The sequence below is a fragment of the Syngnathus floridae genome, chromosome 5 (genome assembly GCF_059516105.1).
Source record: "Syngnathus floridae isolate MCC-2025c chromosome 5, RoL_Sflo_1.0, whole genome shotgun sequence".
NCBI classification, from domain to species: Eukaryota; Metazoa; Chordata; class Actinopteri; order Syngnathiformes; family Syngnathidae; genus Syngnathus; species Syngnathus floridae.
This window is the reverse complement of record NC_142417.1, coordinates 18215264-18233356: the sequence shown is the minus strand read 5'-3', so window position 1 is coordinate 18233356 and position 18093 is coordinate 18215264. Positions and strand designations below refer to the sequence as shown.

The following is an 18093-nucleotide window of genomic DNA, read 5'->3' as shown; positions in this document are numbered from 1 at the left end:
CGACCTGGCAGACCCAAACGCTCTGTGAGGGTCTGCTGGGAACGTCTGGCAGAATCTCCTGTCAGGAAGAGCTTCAACTCCCACCTCCGGCAGAGCTTTTCCCACGTCCCGGGGGAGGCGGGGGACATTGAGTCTGAGTGGACCATGTTCCGCGCCTCCATTGTTGAGGCGGCCGACCGGAGCTGTGGCCGTAAGGTCGTTGGTGCCTGTCGTGGCGGCAATCCCCGAACCCGCTGGTGGACACCGGCGGTAAGGGATGCCATCAAGCTGAAGAAGGAGTCCTATCGGGCCGTTTTGGCCTGCGGGATTCCGGAGGCAGCTGACAGGTACCGGATGGCCAAGCGGAACGCGGCTTCGGCGGTTGCTGAGGCAAAAACCCGGGCGTGGGAGGAGTTTGGTGAGGCCATGGGAAATGACTTTCGGACGGCTTCGAGGAAATTCTGGTCCACCATCCGGCGTCTCAGGAGGGGGAAGCAGTGCAACGTCAACACTGTTTACAGTGGGGATGGCGTGCTGCTGACCTCGACTTGGGACGTCGTGAGTCGGTGGGGAGAATACTTCGAAGACCTCCTCAATTCCACCTACACGCCTTCCATTGAGGAAGCAGGGCCTGGAGACTCTGAGGCGGATTCTCCAATCTCTGGGGTCGAAGTCACTGAGGTAGTTAAAAAACTCCTCGGTGGCAAGGCCCCGGGGGTGGATGAGATCCGCCCGGAGTCCTTAAAGGCTCTGGATGTTGTGGGGCTGTCATGGCTGACACGCCTCTACAACGTTGCGTGGACATCGGGGACAGTGCCTCTGGATTGGCAGACTGGGGTGGTGGTTCCCCTCTTTAAGAAGGGGGACCGGAGGGTGTGTTCCAATTACAGGGGAATCACACTCTTCAGCCTCCCTGGTAAGGTCTATTCAGGGGTGCTGGAGAGGAGGGTCCGTCGGGAGGTCGAACCTCGGATTCAGGAGGAGCAGTGTGGCTTTCGTCCTGGCCGTGGAACAGTGGACCAGCTCTACACCCTCGGCAGGATCCTCGAGGGTGCATGGGAGTTCGCCCAACCAGTCCACATGTGTTTTGTGGACTTGAAGAAGGCGTTCGACCGTGTCCCTCGGGAGGTTCTGTGGAGGGTGCTTCGGGAGTACGCGGTGCCGAGCCAACTGATAAGGGGGGTCCGGTACCTGTATCACCGATGCCAGAGTCTGGTCCGCATTTCCGGCAGTAAGTCGGATTCGTTCCCAGTGAGGGTTGCACTCCGTCAAGGCTGCCCTTTGTCACCGATTCTGTTCATAATTTTTATGGACAGAATTTCTAGGCGCAGCCGAGGCGTTGAGGGGGTCCGGTTTGGGGACCTCAGCATCGCGTCTCTGCTTTTTGCAGATGATGTGGTGCTGTTGGCTTCTTCAGGCCGTGATCTCCAGCTCTCGCTGGAACGGTTCGCAGCCGAGTGTGAAGCGGTCGGAATGAGGGTCAGCACCTCCAAATCCGAGTCCATGGTCCTTGATCGGAAAAGGGTGGAATGCCCTCTCCGGATCGGGGATGAGATCCTGCCCCAAGTGGAGGAGTTCAAGTATCTTGGAGTCTTGTTCACGAGGGAGGGGAGGATGGAGCGTGAGATCGACAGGCAGATTGGTGCAGCGTCGGCAGTAATGCGGACCCTGTACCGGTCCGTTGTGGTGAAGAGAGAGCTGAGCCAAAAGGCAAAGCTCTCAATTTACCGGTCGATATACGCTCCTACCCTCACCTATGGTCACGAGCTATGGGTTGTGACCGAAAGAACGAGATCTCGGATACAAGCGGCCGAAATGAGTTTTCTCCGCAGGATGTCCGGGCTCTCCCTTAGAGATAGGGTGAGAAGCTCGGTCATCCGGGAGAGACTCGGAGTAGAGTCGCTACTTCTCCACGTTGAGAGGAGCCAGATGAGGTGGCTCGGGCATCTTATCAGGATGCCTCCTGGACGCCTCCCTGGGGAGGTGTTCCGGGCATGTCCCGCCGGTAGGAGACCCCGGGGACGACCCAGTACGCGCTGGAGAGACTATGTCTCTCAGCTGGCCTGGGAACGCCTTGGGATCCCCCGGGATGAGCTGGACGAAGTGGCTGGGGAGAGGGAAGTCTGGGAGTCCCTCCTAAAGCTGCTGCCCCCGCGACCCGACCCCGGATAAGCGGAAGAAGATGGATGGATGGATGGAATCAGAAAATCAGAAATTATTTGATGCCGTTAGAAGTAGAAGCGTTATGGATACAAATAGTTACCTCATCTAAAACCCGTGTTAGTAGGATGCTACTATAGACCACCGAGCGCTAATATTTCATATTTTGAAAATGTATGTGAAATGTTAGAAAAACCATGCGACTTAGGTGTAGAAATGTATTTCCTGAGGGATTTGAACATAGATTGGCAGGGGATGTGCCCAATGAGAAATAAGCTTCAGGCTATGGCAAGTGTGTGTAAGGTAGTAAATAAAGCAACTAGAATAACGATGAAAAGTGATGGGACGCAAAAATTAACTTGTAGTGATCTTATTTTTACAAATGTAGCTGAATTATGTTCATCAGTAACTGTTGGTTGCAGTGATCACAATGTAGTGGCCCTTGCTAGAAAAACAAAAATGCCAAAGCTGGGTGCTAAGGTAATTATGAAAAGATCATACAAGAATTTTGATCAGCTTAAATTTAGAGAGTGGCCTCTGCTGGACACATGTTTTAATGGATACCAATCCAAAATCAGCGCTGATGACGCTCAATGATGTTTTCATGAAAGTGGTCGAAAAACATGCGCCAATGAAGAAGTTTACCGTCAGAAGTATCAGTATTAAGGAATTTTGTGAGCAAATTAAATAAAAAGAAAAAGAAATTGTTTTATGAAGAAAGGATAGATGAAATAAAGAATGACAGCAGGAAAATATGGAGTACACACAACAATCTCATGGGAAGGAGTCAAAGAACTACATCATTCTTGGAGACGCAAGGTCTTTTTCTTTCTAAACAAAGGAGGTAACGAACCATTTGAATAATTACTTCATTAAAAAAATAAATGATTTAAGAAACTACTTTAAACAAATGGATAATGAATCATCATATTCATTAATAAAGGAAAAAATCATGTTGGGTAAAAATTGTACATTTAATTTTGATACTGTAAATGTTATATGGAAAAAATGTTGTTAAATTGTAAAGATAAGCCACCAGGTATGGATGGATTAGACCAGTGGTCCCCAAACTTTTTTGCGCCACGGACCAGTTACGTGTCAGAAATATTTTCGCGGACCTGCCTTTATATCAATAAATTATACATCTATATAAACAAATAATACATTTATGATAAATATATGAATACGATGAACTAAAATGATACGACTGGCATAAAACAAGTATAAACGACATAAAAATAAAACTCACCATTACCCTGTAATTAATTTTGAATAATTACGAAGGCTATTTAATTCTCTAAAATTGTTCAATGTTGCTTTTGACGCGGCCCGACAGAAATGGGAACGGGCCTGCGCCCTTCAAAGAATTAAATTACTTTCAATTCTACACCAATACAATAATTTGATTTAAACACCTTCGTTACTTTTATTTATTACGGTCTTATTTTATACCATAATAACCACCCGTCCATCAATCAAATTGTCAAATCAACCCCAAACAATCGATTGCACATTCCGTACAGATTGGCGCACAACAGAGTCGATGAATATACAAGACACATTTATTGAAGAAACATGAAATAGAATTACAAATCTCAATTACTCCAAAAACTGAACAACTTCACTCACTGATACCCATGCTAATAAAATCATTCAATCCCAGAGCAATTCGACTGCAAGACACAGTACTATTTTTTGGTGGAAGCAAAGTCGAGTGATCAGCTCGATCTTACTTCTAAAATCCAAATTATGGAAATAGGTTGGCCTCGAGAGGACCAACGACCCGATGACTTCCCCCCCCCTCGCGTAAATACAGAAAAGTCGTTCCCCTCTCCTAGTTCCTCATGCAAAGTTGTCCAGTCCAATTCTTTTGAGTAAATCCAAGTTAATCCAAGCAAACGGTCCTGCGTCTCACACAAAGATCCTGGGACTTGGAAAAATCTTGAAACTCCTTTGGGCTTCTTCACGTATGAGCGCTCTTTGGGGGGAAAAGCCGTAGCTGCCCCTGCAGGTCTTTTTATAGACTTCTCTGCCTCCCCCCCCTCTTTCTTCTGGTACCTATACCACGTGACCGAGACGAGCGTCTTGACCTGACCCGATGGATGTAATTGGGAAAGAATTGCCTTTTTTTCTTTTTTCAAAATAAATTTTAAATAATTTTTGCTAGCTTTGCGGGCTCAACTGGGTAAACATGTCACGTGACCGGGACGAGCGTCTTGACCTGAATTAATTGATCGTCAATAAAAAATGAATAAATAAATAAATAAAATTCTGTGCGGCTTGGTACCGTTCGGCGGACCGGGGTTTGGGGACCACTGGATTAGACGGTAGACTGCTGAAAATGGTGGCAGATTTGATTGCCCCGGTTATTTGTCATATTATTAATCAAAGCTTAATAAAAAAGTTGTGTCCACAAAAATGGGAAAAAAAAAGCAAAAATAACACCACTGCCAAAGAATGCAAAACAGTCATTTTCTGGACCAAATACTTTTGTTGAGCAAAATCATGGAAACTGTTGTTTGTCATCAAATCAAATGTTATTTTTCTTTGAATGATTTAAACACAGAATATCAACATGCATATAGAGCAGGGTTCTCCACAGCTACAGCCCTAACTCAAATGACAGATAATTGTTTGATGAATATAGAAGAAAGGAAATTAGTTGGAGCAGTTAGATTTCACAGCAGCTTTTTAATTAAATTTGGAATGTTATGGTTTCTCACATGCACATGCACAAGTGTATTTCAATGGTAGTTATTCTGATGAGAGGGAAATCAGCTGTCCAGTGCCTCAAGGGAGTTGTTTGGGACCTTTATTGTATACTATCTTTCCAAATGACTTACCACTGGTGTTAAACAAAGCCTCAATATCAATGCATGCTGATGATTCTACTGTATGATTGTCATCAACTAAATGTTCAGAGATAAATATGTACTTAAAGTATGAAGTACAATCGATGGTGGAGTGGATTAGTAAAAACAAGCTGGTTCTTAATGTCTTAAAAACAAATTGGATAATATTTGGCACAACCCATACCTTAAAAACAACAGCCTGAACTAAATCTCATAATAAATAATGTAGGTGTGAAACAAGTACAAGAAACAAAACTACTTGGTGTTGTGTTAGATAATAAACTGTTGTGGACTAAACATATTGATATGATGGTATCAAAAATGGGCTGTTTCTGTTGTAAGAAGATGTGCAGCTTTTACGTCATTAAGGTTAGCTGGGATAGTGGTACAGTCTTTGGCTTTGTCTGTTTTAGAGTATTGTCCAATGGTATGGTCTAACACATCACAAGAAAACATAAAAAAAATTACAAATTGTGCAAAACAGAGCAGCAAGAACAGCCCTGCATTGCAATTATAGAACAAACAAGAGTTATGCATGATCATTTGGGCTGGCTATTGGTTAAGAATAGATTATTTTATTCACTTATGGTTTTCTTTAAAAACATTCTAATAACAAAAAAGCCATCAATCATATACAATAAGTAATATTATAGTTCCGATAGACATAGCATGAAACGAGACATGCTATGAGAGGTAAGTTTACACTACCAACAGTGAAAACAAATGCAATTAAACAAATGGTAACCTATAGAGCGATGAATCAATGGAACAGATTACCACATAGTATAACAAGAAAATAGTAAAATCATGTTTAAAAAGTTAATTAAAGCATAACCATTAAACATAATGGATAAGTATAAGTGTATAACATCTTAGAACAGAAACAGTTCTTTGTAAGTAATAATGTTGTTGTCAAGTCTGTATTTGTTCTGGGCCAGATTGATCTGGAAATTATGATGGTAAAATATATATACTATTGGGCTGTTGAGGCGTGTAAGGTATGTGAAAGAAAGAAAAAAAAACATTGAATGAGTAAGAAATGTATTATGTAAATTGACTGAGGGAGCTCTGTGTTGTTTGTTTAGTGTGTTGTGTAACTATGTATCTTTATTTTAGTTTTGTTAAGTTATGAATGTGACTGTGTTGTATTTGACTATGTGAAGAATGGTTTAAGGACCCCAGGAAGAGTAGCGCTGGCATTGCCAGAGCTAATGGGGATCCTAATTTAAGCAAACAAACAAACATCAGTGTAACAAATGATTTTTTTTTTTTTTAACTATTTGTATTTCTTAAATTCATATTGTGTATAGCAGCAATATATGGGGTGTTCCATTCTTGGGCACATTTCATGTAGTCGTATCTGCTGAACTAAGAATGGTAATAAGATACAACTGCTACCATTTTAAAGCTATTTTTTTGTAATGCCAATGATTTTCTTATTTTTAACATCCAGTTATGGCGTTCACTCAACCAGAACAGGCATTTTGCATGTGGCCAATGGTGCTCACATTGAACAGCTTGAGATTGCAAGCGTTCAAAATTTTTCACATGCATTTTTATATTCTTTATAGTTTTCGACATTCAATGTGGCCAATACTTCTAAAACACCCCATATTATTATTTGTATGTAGAAAAAAAAAATTTCCTTCATTTATTTAACCAGATAAAAAACTCATTGAGATTAAAAATCTTGTTTCCAAGAATGACCTGGCCATTTTTCAGTTTAGACTCAGTATTTCTGAATGTGTTTTATGGTACAGTAAACTGAAGTTGATTTAGAAAAGTCAATTTAGTCAATTTATTTTATCTCTGCAGTTTGTCTGAAACATTGTAAGCAGTGAAATCTGGTAACTAATTGTAAATGGAAGAAAATACTGACTCTCAAAGTTGGTCAGCGTTTGACTATTTGGCTTGACCATGCTTTCTGAAAAGAACCGAGGTCTAGTCTGCAACTACAGGAAGCATTTTTCTGAGGTCATAGCTGCCAAGCGGCTGAAGCAGTTTAAAGACACACATTTAAATTTTTCCACACTGCAATTTACTTTTGCATGTCATGTTCAGTAAAAATACGGAAACATTCAGTAAAAACATGGAACTGTGTAATAAAATTTGATTTCTTATATGAAGCCTCTGCAGTCAGACAGAAGTTGGAACTATTATTTCACAATATAGTACATAAAATGATGTGCATTTTTGGTATAAACCCAGAAGTATTTCTATAGATTTTTTACACATTTTCTGATTATAGTTATAAAGGTTAGTTGGATTTTAAAATCGATATGAAATCCTGAGTGCAGTAAGTTTTATTTTGCTTTCAGGTTTCCAGGAGTGCCACAGGGCCTGCAAGAAGAAAATGGTATCCAGTACAGATTTGAAGTCTATGAGAGCATTGCACATTGATGTCAATTATTTAGTGAATAAACCTCTGAAAAGCTGAAAATTCATCTTTGTACTTATTATAACTGTGTATTCTGTTATAAATGGTAATTTTAAATGAAATGAAAAGTATTTTTTGCAGGTATGTTGTATGATTTCCACAATATACTGTATTTTTCGGACTATAAGTCGCGTTTTATACTCAGGAGCGACTTATATGTGTAATTATTCACAAATTTTACTTGATCATTAACACTTTACTTACTAGTATAGTTGATCACTTCACGTGTTATTTTCACTTTAAACCACATGAGGGCGCACTATGGCTGTGGAATAATTGGAGCCTCACTGACAATGAGTTCCATTCACTGACTTCCAGAGTCAGGAGATTTTATGATTTGGAGTGACACGGATGGTTCGATAAACTTGTTATTTATGTTATAGTTATTTGATACATAGTTCATTTAGAGTAGCAACGTCTACGTTGTTACGTATATTTCAGTAGTTTCCAATTGTCTAGCAAGGCCGTGAAGGCAGCGAGGGGAGGGGGGGGACGGTAAGTGAAGGCAGCAGGGGGAGGGGGGTACGGGAAGCGCGATCCAGGGCGCTTGCTTATAGCACTGTGTTGGCTCATGTTGAGGTCTTGTTTTGTAAAATAAAGAGCCGGTTACCAAACCCACGTATTGCCTGGTACTTTGGTAGCACTGCATATAGTTATACACGTAGATCTGTGGAATAATTGGAGCTGCAACTGACGACGAGGCTGATTTCAACAGCTGTTTTTTGTTTTTTGTTTTTTTTAAGTGATACAGCGGATTAAGATTCCGATGGCTTTAATGATTTGGAGTGACATGGATGGTTCGTTAAAATTGTTTATATTACATTTATTTGATATATCGAGTCTGACGTCAACAGCTGTGTTTTTTTTTATTTTAAGTGACACAAAACAAAGATTCCGATGGATTTAATGATTTGGACATGGATGGTTCGATAAAATTGTTGTTTAAATTATTGCTATTTGATGTCGTTTAAATATTGTTATATGGGCCTGTGGAATAATTTGAACTGCAACTGACGACAAGTCCGACGTCAGCGGCACGCCGCACGTGCCGTTGTTTACATTAAGGACGAACAATTTGATCAATGGATTTAATGATTTGGAGTGATACAGATGGTTTGATAAAATTGTTGTTTGTATTATAGTTATTTGATATATAGTTTATTTATCGTTATATGGGCCTGTGGAATAATTCGAACTGCAACTGACGACGAGTCCGACGTCAGCGGCGCGCCGCACATGCGCCGTTGTTTACATAAAGGAGGAAAAATTCGATCGATATTTAATGATTTGGAATGACACAGATGGTTTGATAAAATTGTTGTTTATATTGTGGAATAATTTGAACTGCAACTGACAACGAGTCCGACGTCAGTGGTGCGCTGCACACGCGGCTTTGTTTACATTAAGGACGAAAAATTCCATCCATAGATTCATTGATTTGGCGTAACAGATGGTTTAATAAAATTGTTGTTTATATTATAGTTATTTGATATATAGTTTATAGATCGTTATATGGGCCTGTGGAATGATTTGAACTGCAACTGACGACGAGTCTGACGTCAGCGGCGCGCCGCACACACGGCGTTGTTTTCAGAAAGGACGAAGAATTCAATCGATGGATTCAATGATTTGGAGTGACACAGATGGTTTGATAAACGTATTATGTATGTCATAGTAATTTGAATAACTGTTAATGTTACGTCAGGCCCATTCTCAGCTCCTCGTTTGTGTTTGTCACGTTAGCATACCGTATCGTTTAGCCTGTTTTTGCTGGTTCACGTCTGTACTTGGTGTTGGATTTCGTCAAATAAATTTCCCTCCAAATCATTAAATCCATCTGAATACCACTGCTGCGGCTTGGCCTTCTCAGGCAACATACAGAGACGCATGCAGGCCAAAATTTACAACACTTTGTTCAAAAAATACCTTTTAAATGACTTTATTTGCAAATCACATTTATGATCAATATTAAATACATTGTAAACAAAGCTTGAAACACATCACGCATGCTACATTACAAATATCAGGTAATGACAATATGGAGTAAAATCACACAAAATTAGACATTTGGATAATAACATTATTGTTGAGAAAATACCATTGGCTCTACTACTTAATTTTGTAGTATTCAGATTTCTTTCTTGAGAGAGTTTAAAATAACTTTCTACACATTACAGCCAGGCACCAAGCTTGCGAATGACAAGATGAATGGGCCCTTAATGAGTTGCTTTAATGATTTTCCAGGCATCATGATGCTTAAGACCTTCCACGGAGAATCCATTTATTGACAAAACCTCATCACCAACCTCCAGTCGACCAGACAGCTCAGCAGCCCCTCCTGTTGTGGAGTGCACAGCAATTCAGTGTAAACCTGTATTCCCAAATTTGAGCTCCCCCAAATTAACTTTCAGCTTCCAATAACACCCCTCACCCTTCCAAAAATAATAATGATAATAGAACTAATCACCTTTAAAGATGCATTTTACAGTAAGTGGTTAGTCCGGCCATCCAGGTTGAAACCCAAGCCAGCAGTCGTCTTGTGAAGCTCAACTTTTAGAACGCCATTTGGACCTAGATTTTTAGGTATTAACAGGACATGCTGAATTAAAACATTTTGAACAAGTACAATAAACCCCCCTCCATCATGGGTTCCTTGTTTGCTGTCCCGGTATTTTGCATTTTTTTTGTAAGCGTTACCACAATAAGTGTATTTTTGCAATTCACCAGAATTAGGTGGTGTAGTATTTTAATCTGGCATGTCACGATAAAATACCCTCATCTACTGATTCATCCAATCAAACCACCGCTATTATTTATAATCAGATTAGTTATGTTCTGTCAGTAAACACATTGCACACTGCTCACCTTGCTTATCACTTTGGCATTCCCCATGCTGTATGCAACATCATGTTAGCAGACTGGCATCTTGACATATGCTATGTACAGCATTGGTGAAGTACTTGCGAGTGTGCATGTATACAAAAGAAGAGAAACAGCCAGCCAACAACTGCTCATAACAATGTTCGCAACAACAACAAAAAAAGAAGTCACTGATGATGAATGGTTGTGGCCATGTTAATGTGCAATTTTAGTATTATGCTCATGCAATGAAATATTTTTGATGTTCGATTCCAAAACATAACATGTTTGGTGATTTTTTTAGGAGACACTTCAGCATTAAAACAGGAGTATTGTATCATGGCAGCTTCATCATCTTACACTCACGTTAAAATGTGTTTGTCCATCCATCCATTCATTATCTGGACCGTTTGTCCCCATGGGCGTCGCAGGCATGCTGGATTCTATCCCAGCCGTCATCGGGCAGTCAGCGGACACCCTAAGCCGGTTGCCAGCCAATTGCAGCGTACACAGTAACGAACAACCATCCGCACTCACACTCGCACCTATGGGCAATTTGGAGTGCTCAATCAGCCTACCTACCAAGCAGGTTTTAGGGACGTGGGACGGAATCTGAGTGCCTGGAGAAAACACACGCAGCCACGGGGAGAACAAGCAAACTCCACACAGGGAGGGCCGGAGGTGGAATCAAACCTGCACCCTCTGAACTGTGAGGCGGACGTGCTAACCAGTGCTCACTGTGCCGCCCTAAATGTGTATTTATCATTTTAAATGCTATAATAACATGTAGTATGTATTTCCATATCGTGCTCTTGCTGGACGGGTGTGAGGGTTTGTAACGTAATCCCCATGATGGAGGGGAATTTACTGTAATCGTGACAGGTGACATGCAACGTTATGATTTTCGGCATCTTTGTGAGTAAAGAAATGACACATTTTTGCTGTTTGGCTTAAGTCTATCATATGGACCATGAATTCATGTACTGGTAGTTTCATTATTACCATTAGTGTAAATCAGTTGTCAAAATCCGTTCATCGAAGGCCATTATTAAGCACATTTTAAATGTTTCCCTTGTTCAACAAACCTGATTCAAATGGTCAGCTCATCAGCCGAATCCTGATCCTTTCAATCAGGTGTCTATGAGGGAAATATCTAAAACATGCAGGAAAGTGCCCCCTGAGGGACCAGATTTGGACACCACAGCTGTAAATGTAAATCAAGATCTTACCTGTATTCTTCTCCAACGGCATCTTAGTGGCAGAGTACTTCATCTGTGGCTGACTAGCTGAGTCAAGCTTTTCAAGCATATTCTTTTCACTGACCGTGTGTCTGAAAATAACTACTAAGGCTTGCTTGGATAGTTTAGCCCAGGGGAATCCAAACTTTTTGCAAGGAGGGCCAGATTTGATAAAGTGAAGGGGGCCGGGGGCCAATAATTTTTTCGGACATTTCTTAACTACAAAAATTTCATGCAAATGCACACTGTTATAAAACAAATTTCACTGTCTCGACTGTCTTTATTTTTTAAATGACAAAATAACCAAATACAAGACACTTAGGCAGATGTGAACAACTCTAAAAACACAAATTCTGCCTTTCATTCATATCTGAAGAGTCAGATAACATTGAACAAACTGTATGAAATACATTAAATTTACATGACTTTACAATTAATTTTGCCTCATGAACATTTTAAACAGGAGTTATAAGTAATGCAAAGTTGTCTGTTATTATTAAAACTTAAAAGAAGTGAATTTTGCTCTTGTCATTTACAATATCTTTCAGAAAGTAATAGTTTGTGTCACGTCTACAGGTTCATAACATCAACAGTACCATGGCCACTTCGAATTATTTAATATTAAGTAATATTTACTTTTGATTTACTTTTGACTCACAGCCCCGCATGAAGAATCGCTGTTGTGATGCCAGTTCAGCTTGGAGCTGCTTCACTTTATCAGCTCGGTCACTCCCTCTTAGCTTATCGTATGTGTTAGCATGTTTAGTCTAATATATTCGACTCTAGTGACTCTTTAGGTTGAAATCCTTAAACAAGACAACTGTCTCTTTACAAATTAGACAAACACAATTGCCTTGATTTTCAGTGAAGAAGTATTTCTCCCATTTCTCTTGAAAGCGATGGCCTTCAATATCAACTTGACTCGTTTTCTCTGCAGTCGCCATGGCAGAAATGAGCGGAGAGGGGTGGTGCTGCCAACTTTTGGTAATAGGATGAATTATAGTTTCAAGTTTAATGATTTTTTTTGTTTTCGATTTGACAGTGCAGGCGGGCCATAAATAATACATTATAAGACCGTAGCTGCAGGCCGTATGAAATCTGACCGAGGGCCGGATTTGGCAGCGGACCAAGAGGTATGTACGGCTTCGTGCACCAACTGCACCCTTCTCTTAGAGAGGTTGTCTCTGCTAGAGGGACGTGTCCGCCAGTTAGAGCAGAATAGTGCGATAACAGTAGTTGCGGCGGACACAGACGCGGGCTGTAGTCAGCCCGCTAGCCCGGTTAGCATTAGCCCCAAGCGGTTTGCTAATCGCGATGAGCCAGTTAAGACGCATAGCCGTCCAAAGTCATCTCGGTCTACTGGCCCTCGCACTTTGGTCATAGGCGACTCCATTACCCGAAACATTACGCTTAAAAATCCAGCCACGGTAATGTGTATTCCTGGGGGCAGAGCACCCGACATAGAAGCTAATCTTAGGGAGCTGACTCGCAATAGGCCTAGTCAACAGCGTATTTCCACCGCCACTAGCTACTCGGACATAGTGATACACGTCGGCTCCAATGATGTTAGGATGAGACAATCAGAGATCACAAAGAAAAACATAGCGAGGACTTGTGATCTTGCCAGAAAGATGAGTCGGCATCGAGTATTTGTCTCTGGCCCCCTGCCTGGGAGAGGCACTGATGAGAGGATTAGTAGATTAGTCTCCCTTAATCGATGGATGGCTGGGTTCTGTAAAAAGCAGGGACTGTATTTTATAGATAACTGGTCATCCTTCTGGGGCCGCCCCGACCTGCTGAGGAAGGACGACCTTCACCCTAACCGTGAAGGCGCCTTCACTCTTTCTAGGAATATAGATTACTGTTTGAGCCTCTCATGACAGGTCACTCTAGAGCAGGCCAGGGCACAGGTGATTAGACCACCTGTGAGGATGGGTTTGGAGTCTGTTAAGTTAAAGTTAACTAGCGCTAGGCTAGACTTTCAGCATACACATAGCTCCTCGTGTAGACTAGAGCGCGACAGTTTAAATAGTGCTGCAGTACACATAAACACACTTTCTACTGGGGTAGTAGACAAATCCAATCACTCCGTCCCGACCGGTCTTAGTGATGAAACGGTGCCTGTTTTAGATAACTTCACATGTGTAACAAATAGTCATCATCAAATTCCCACGGTCGTTTCATCCCACCGCCCTAATAAACTTTTGAGAGGTGATATTAGGCCTAGAGAACACAATTTTACTCGCATCCCGTTTAAAAATCCTTCGATAGATACGCACCCTGATCAACCGATTACACTTAAATTCGGTTTTATGAATATTAGATCACTTCATACGAAAGCAGTTCTCGTCAATGACCTTATCACGGAACATAATCTAAACGTTTTTGGTCTTTACGAGACCTGGTTAAAACCTAATGAACTGCTGCCACTTAACGAGGCCTCGCCTCCAAATTTTGTGAGCTCGCATGTGGCACATCCTCGAAAAAAGGGTGGGGGTGTCGCCCTCATCTCAAATTCTGAGTTTAGATTTAGGCCTCGCTCAATTCACGTATTTAAAACATTTGAAGTTCTCATTGTGCGATCTACTGCGTTACCGTCATTCTATCTTGTTGTTATTTACCGCCCACCCGGGGCTTACTCTGGCTTCCTGGATGAATTTTCAGAATTTGTGGCTGACCTAGTGACAAATGCAGATAATATAGTTATCATGGGTGATTTCAACATCCACATGAATTCACCGTCAGAACCACTGACTTCGGCATTTCAAACTTTAATCGATACGTTTGGTTTTACGCAAGCTGTACAGGCAGCAACGCATAAGAATGGAAATACCTTAGATCTGGTATTATCCCGGGGACTAGCAACCTCAAATATAGCAGTACTGCCATACACTACTGTTCTGTCTGATCATTTCTTAATAAAATTTGAAATTTTAGTTCCTTGTCAAAGACAAGAGAGCAATCAGAATTATAGCAGCCGTAATTTTAACTCCATGACTGCAACTGCGCTATCTGAGTTACTGTCGCCGGCAACCGCCATGTTTCCCGCATACAGCGGCTCTATTGATAATCTTACAAATGAATTCAATGCGACATTATTAAAAGCCATCGACTCTGTGGCACCGCTACGTCTGAAAACTCGCCGTAGATGGCCAACTCCGTGGTTCACAGATGAAACACGTACGTTTAAACAATTATGTAGACAGCATGAGCGCAGATGGCGTTTAACCAAACTTGAGGTTTTCCATCAGGAATGGAAGGACAGCCTCCTGAAATATAAAGATGCGCTTATTTTAGCAAAAACTCGTTATTTTTTCGCAAGTCATTAATCTTAATAAAAACAATCCTAAATACCTATTTGATACAGTGGCAAAGCTAACTCTGCGCCAGCCGACCCCTGATAGCTCCTTGCACTTAGCTGACGAGTTTATGAAATTTTTTGCTCAAAAAATTGAGTCCATTAGGGACGAGATCAATAATACCATGCCAATCGCTCCGCCGGTTACTAGCGCTGGGGATCATGCAATAACCCTCTCAAATTTTAAAAGCGTGTCCCTTGAAATGCTTAAAAAATTGGTTAGTACGGCTAAACAAACAACATGTTTACTCGACCCGCTTCCAGCCAAACTACTTAAAGAATTATTTCCAATTTTAGGACCGTCCGTCTTAAATATAATCAATCTGTCTGTTTCCTCTGGGATAGTGCCAATAGCCTTTAAAATCGCTATTATTAAACCACTACTTAAGCGAGCGAATCTTGACCCGGACTGTCTCAGTAATTATAGGCCAGTTTCAAACCTCCCATTCATAGCAAAACTTCTCAAAAAAGTAGTAGCGCAACAGCTTATTGATTACATGGTCGCTAATAATCGATATGACTCTTTTCAGTCTGGTTTTAGAGCTAATCATTCTACAGAGACAGCACTTGCTAAAGTGACTAATGATCTCCTCATAGCTATGGATTCAAATACGTCGTCTGTATTGTTACTACTCGATCTTAGTGCTGCCTTTGACACTGTAGACTTCGATATTTTATTAGGGCGTCTTAAAAGTTGTGTTGGTATCTCAGGGTCAGCACTAAGCTGGTTCAATTCCTATCTATCAGACAGGACGCACCGAGTGGTCCATGGTAATACGTCCTCTGAGGTTTATAATGTTACGTGTGGTGTCCCACAGGGATCGGTACTCGGACCGATTTTATTTAATATTTATATGATTCCGCTTGGGGACATAATACGTAAATATAATATTAGCTTTCAATGCTACGCGGATGACACCCAATTATATATGCCATTATCGATGACAGATCCACGGGACTGTTGTAATCTCGAGGCGTGCCTTGCGGAGATCAAGCAATGGATGTCTCTCAACTTCCTTCGTCTTAACCCAGATAAAACTGAGATGTTGATAATTGGTCCTACTCGTTATCAACACTTATTTAAGGAAACCACTATAACTATAGATAACCGTACTATCACTCAGAGTGATACGGTAACTAATCTCGGGGTAATATTTGACCAAACGCTCTCCTTTCAAAAACACATTAAGAATATAACCAGGATTGCGTTTTTTCACCTTCGTAATATTGCTAAGATTCGTCCTATCCTCTCGACCGGGGAGGCGGAAACTATTATACATGCGTTCGTTACGTCGCACCTGGACTACTGTAATGTATTATTCTCTGGTCTTCCTAAGTCCAGTATCAAAAGTCTACAGTTAGTGCAAAATGCCGCTGCGAGGCTGCTCTCACGGTCAAGAAAATTTGATCACATTACCTCAATATTAGCCAAATTACATTGGCTCCCGCTCCATTTAAGATGTGACTTCAAGGTTCTTCGACTAACCTATAAATCACTGCATGGCTTAGCGCCTTCATATCTCGTCGACCTAGTCGTTCCTTATGTTCCGTCTCGTAACCTTCGTTCGCAAAACGCTAGTCTTTTAGTTATACCGAGGGCCAAGAAAATGTCTGCAGGGTCTAGAGCATTCTCTATTCGGGCTCCAGAGCTTTGGAATGCCCTACCAATGGATATTAGAACTACTACCTCAGTAGAAACATTTAAGACACGTTTAAAGACACATTTCTATGAGATGGCCTTTAACTAACTTGTGGTGGCCGATTTGGCCGGAGTTTGTTTTGTTCTTTCTGCCCACCCCCTCCCCGGCTGGGGAGGGGGTTAGGTGGCCCAAAAGCTGATAGCGGCAAGCTGGATTCTCGGGGACCAATTCAAGGTGAAGGAACTGCAGCTCAACCCCCTTGAAGACACTGCCAGGACAATCGATGGCACCTCCGACATCCATTTTTTCGTTGATTTTCATATTATGTATTACTTGTGCACTCTCTGCATCCATTACAACCTGGTGATCCTGAAAGGGGGATCCTTCCATCTGTGGTCCCTTCTCAAGGTTTCTCATTTTCCCCTGGCAGGGGTTTTTGAGTTTTTCCTTGCCCTTTTGGGAGCTTAAGATCAGGGGATGCATTGAGAATAATTGTCAATTTTGGCTATCTGAAGCCCTTTGTTTGTGATTTAGGGCTATACAAATAAACTTGACTTGACTTGACTTTGAACATGCCTGGTTTAGCCTGATGCAGGCAAGAAACAGCCTCTCCATGGGTTTTACCATCCAGACTTGTGCCATTGATTGATACAATTCTGTCACCTCTCAGAATTGTGCCTTCTTGGCTCGCTGCACCTTTGCTGACGACTCGATGAACCTGTTGACACACACAAATACAATTTTTCACCTTCACAAAATAGCTAATACTGCATACCACTTCAACCGTATGCTTATGGAGACATGAGTATTCTAAAATTTCTGACCTGCATTATAATGGTGTTTGTGTGTGTGTGTGTGTGTGTGCGCGTGCGTGCGTCTAAGTCAGTGTTTCTTAACCTTGTTGGAGGTGCCGAACTCCACCAGCTTCATATGCGCATTTACAGTGAAACCCCTTTATAATGAAAAATAAAACAATTTATATTTCAAATTCGACATAGGTGTTTTTTACTGGTGCACAAAATAAGCCGTGTATGAACATCACCTTGTTCAAAAACACAAAACCAACACAATGCATGAACTCATGAACAAAATAATGACTTCACTTGCGTCTTTCGTGACGTGACTTTTCCCCAGCAAAGGCTTACTTGGGACTCGCTTGAACCTTGAAGACTACGACTTGAGACTTGCCTGTATGTGATTTACCCTTGGAAGGTACCAATGCCATTCAATGGAAGTGCATTTGATACTTCTTTATATCACTATATGCTTCTGGCATGGATAGTCTACCAAAGCCATATTTCTGAAATACGTAGATATTAACAACAAATAACGTTTATTAATACGTCTGAGAATCCGTCGTGTGCATTCTTTCACTTTCTACCGAACAAAATCTGTGTATCAAACCGAACCAAAAACTACAACAAAACTGAGAATCAAATATAACCGTATATACTATATAGTACACATAGTGTCTATACAAATTAAAAAAAAATAATGATGAGATTTTTATATTTAGATGCATGAAAGGTGTTCTTGTGGGGAAATTAGGATTAGGCCTCTCACACAGCAG

General features: G+C 41.3%; 2 protein-coding genes across 3 annotated transcripts in view; one reads left to right on the top strand and one right to left on the bottom strand.

Moving 5' to 3' along the window:
• Positions 1-17087, top strand: part of dhfr (dihydrofolate reductase) — a 40685-nt gene extending 23598 nt beyond the window's left edge. Inside the window, exon 6 of one of the 2 annotated variants that reach the window (XM_088374962.1) lies at positions 12568-17087. In XM_088374962.1, coding sequence (XP_088231088.1) covers positions 12568-12583 — 16 coding nt within the window. In that variant the 3' untranslated portion in view covers positions 12584-17087. Of the gene's footprint in view, positions 1-7309; positions 7432-12567 lie in introns of those variants that run through there. The other variant, XM_088374961.1, reaches the window with a different exon arrangement.
• The window catches only part of pdzd2 (PDZ domain containing 2), a 293772-nt gene continuing 287464 nt past the window's right edge, over positions 11786-18093 (bottom strand). Inside the window, exon 20 of the mRNA XM_088374954.1 lies at positions 11786-17241. Within this exon, the coding sequence (XP_088231080.1) occupies positions 17183-17241 (59 nt within the window). The 3' untranslated portion in view covers positions 11786-17182. The remainder of the gene's footprint in view (positions 17242-18093) is intronic.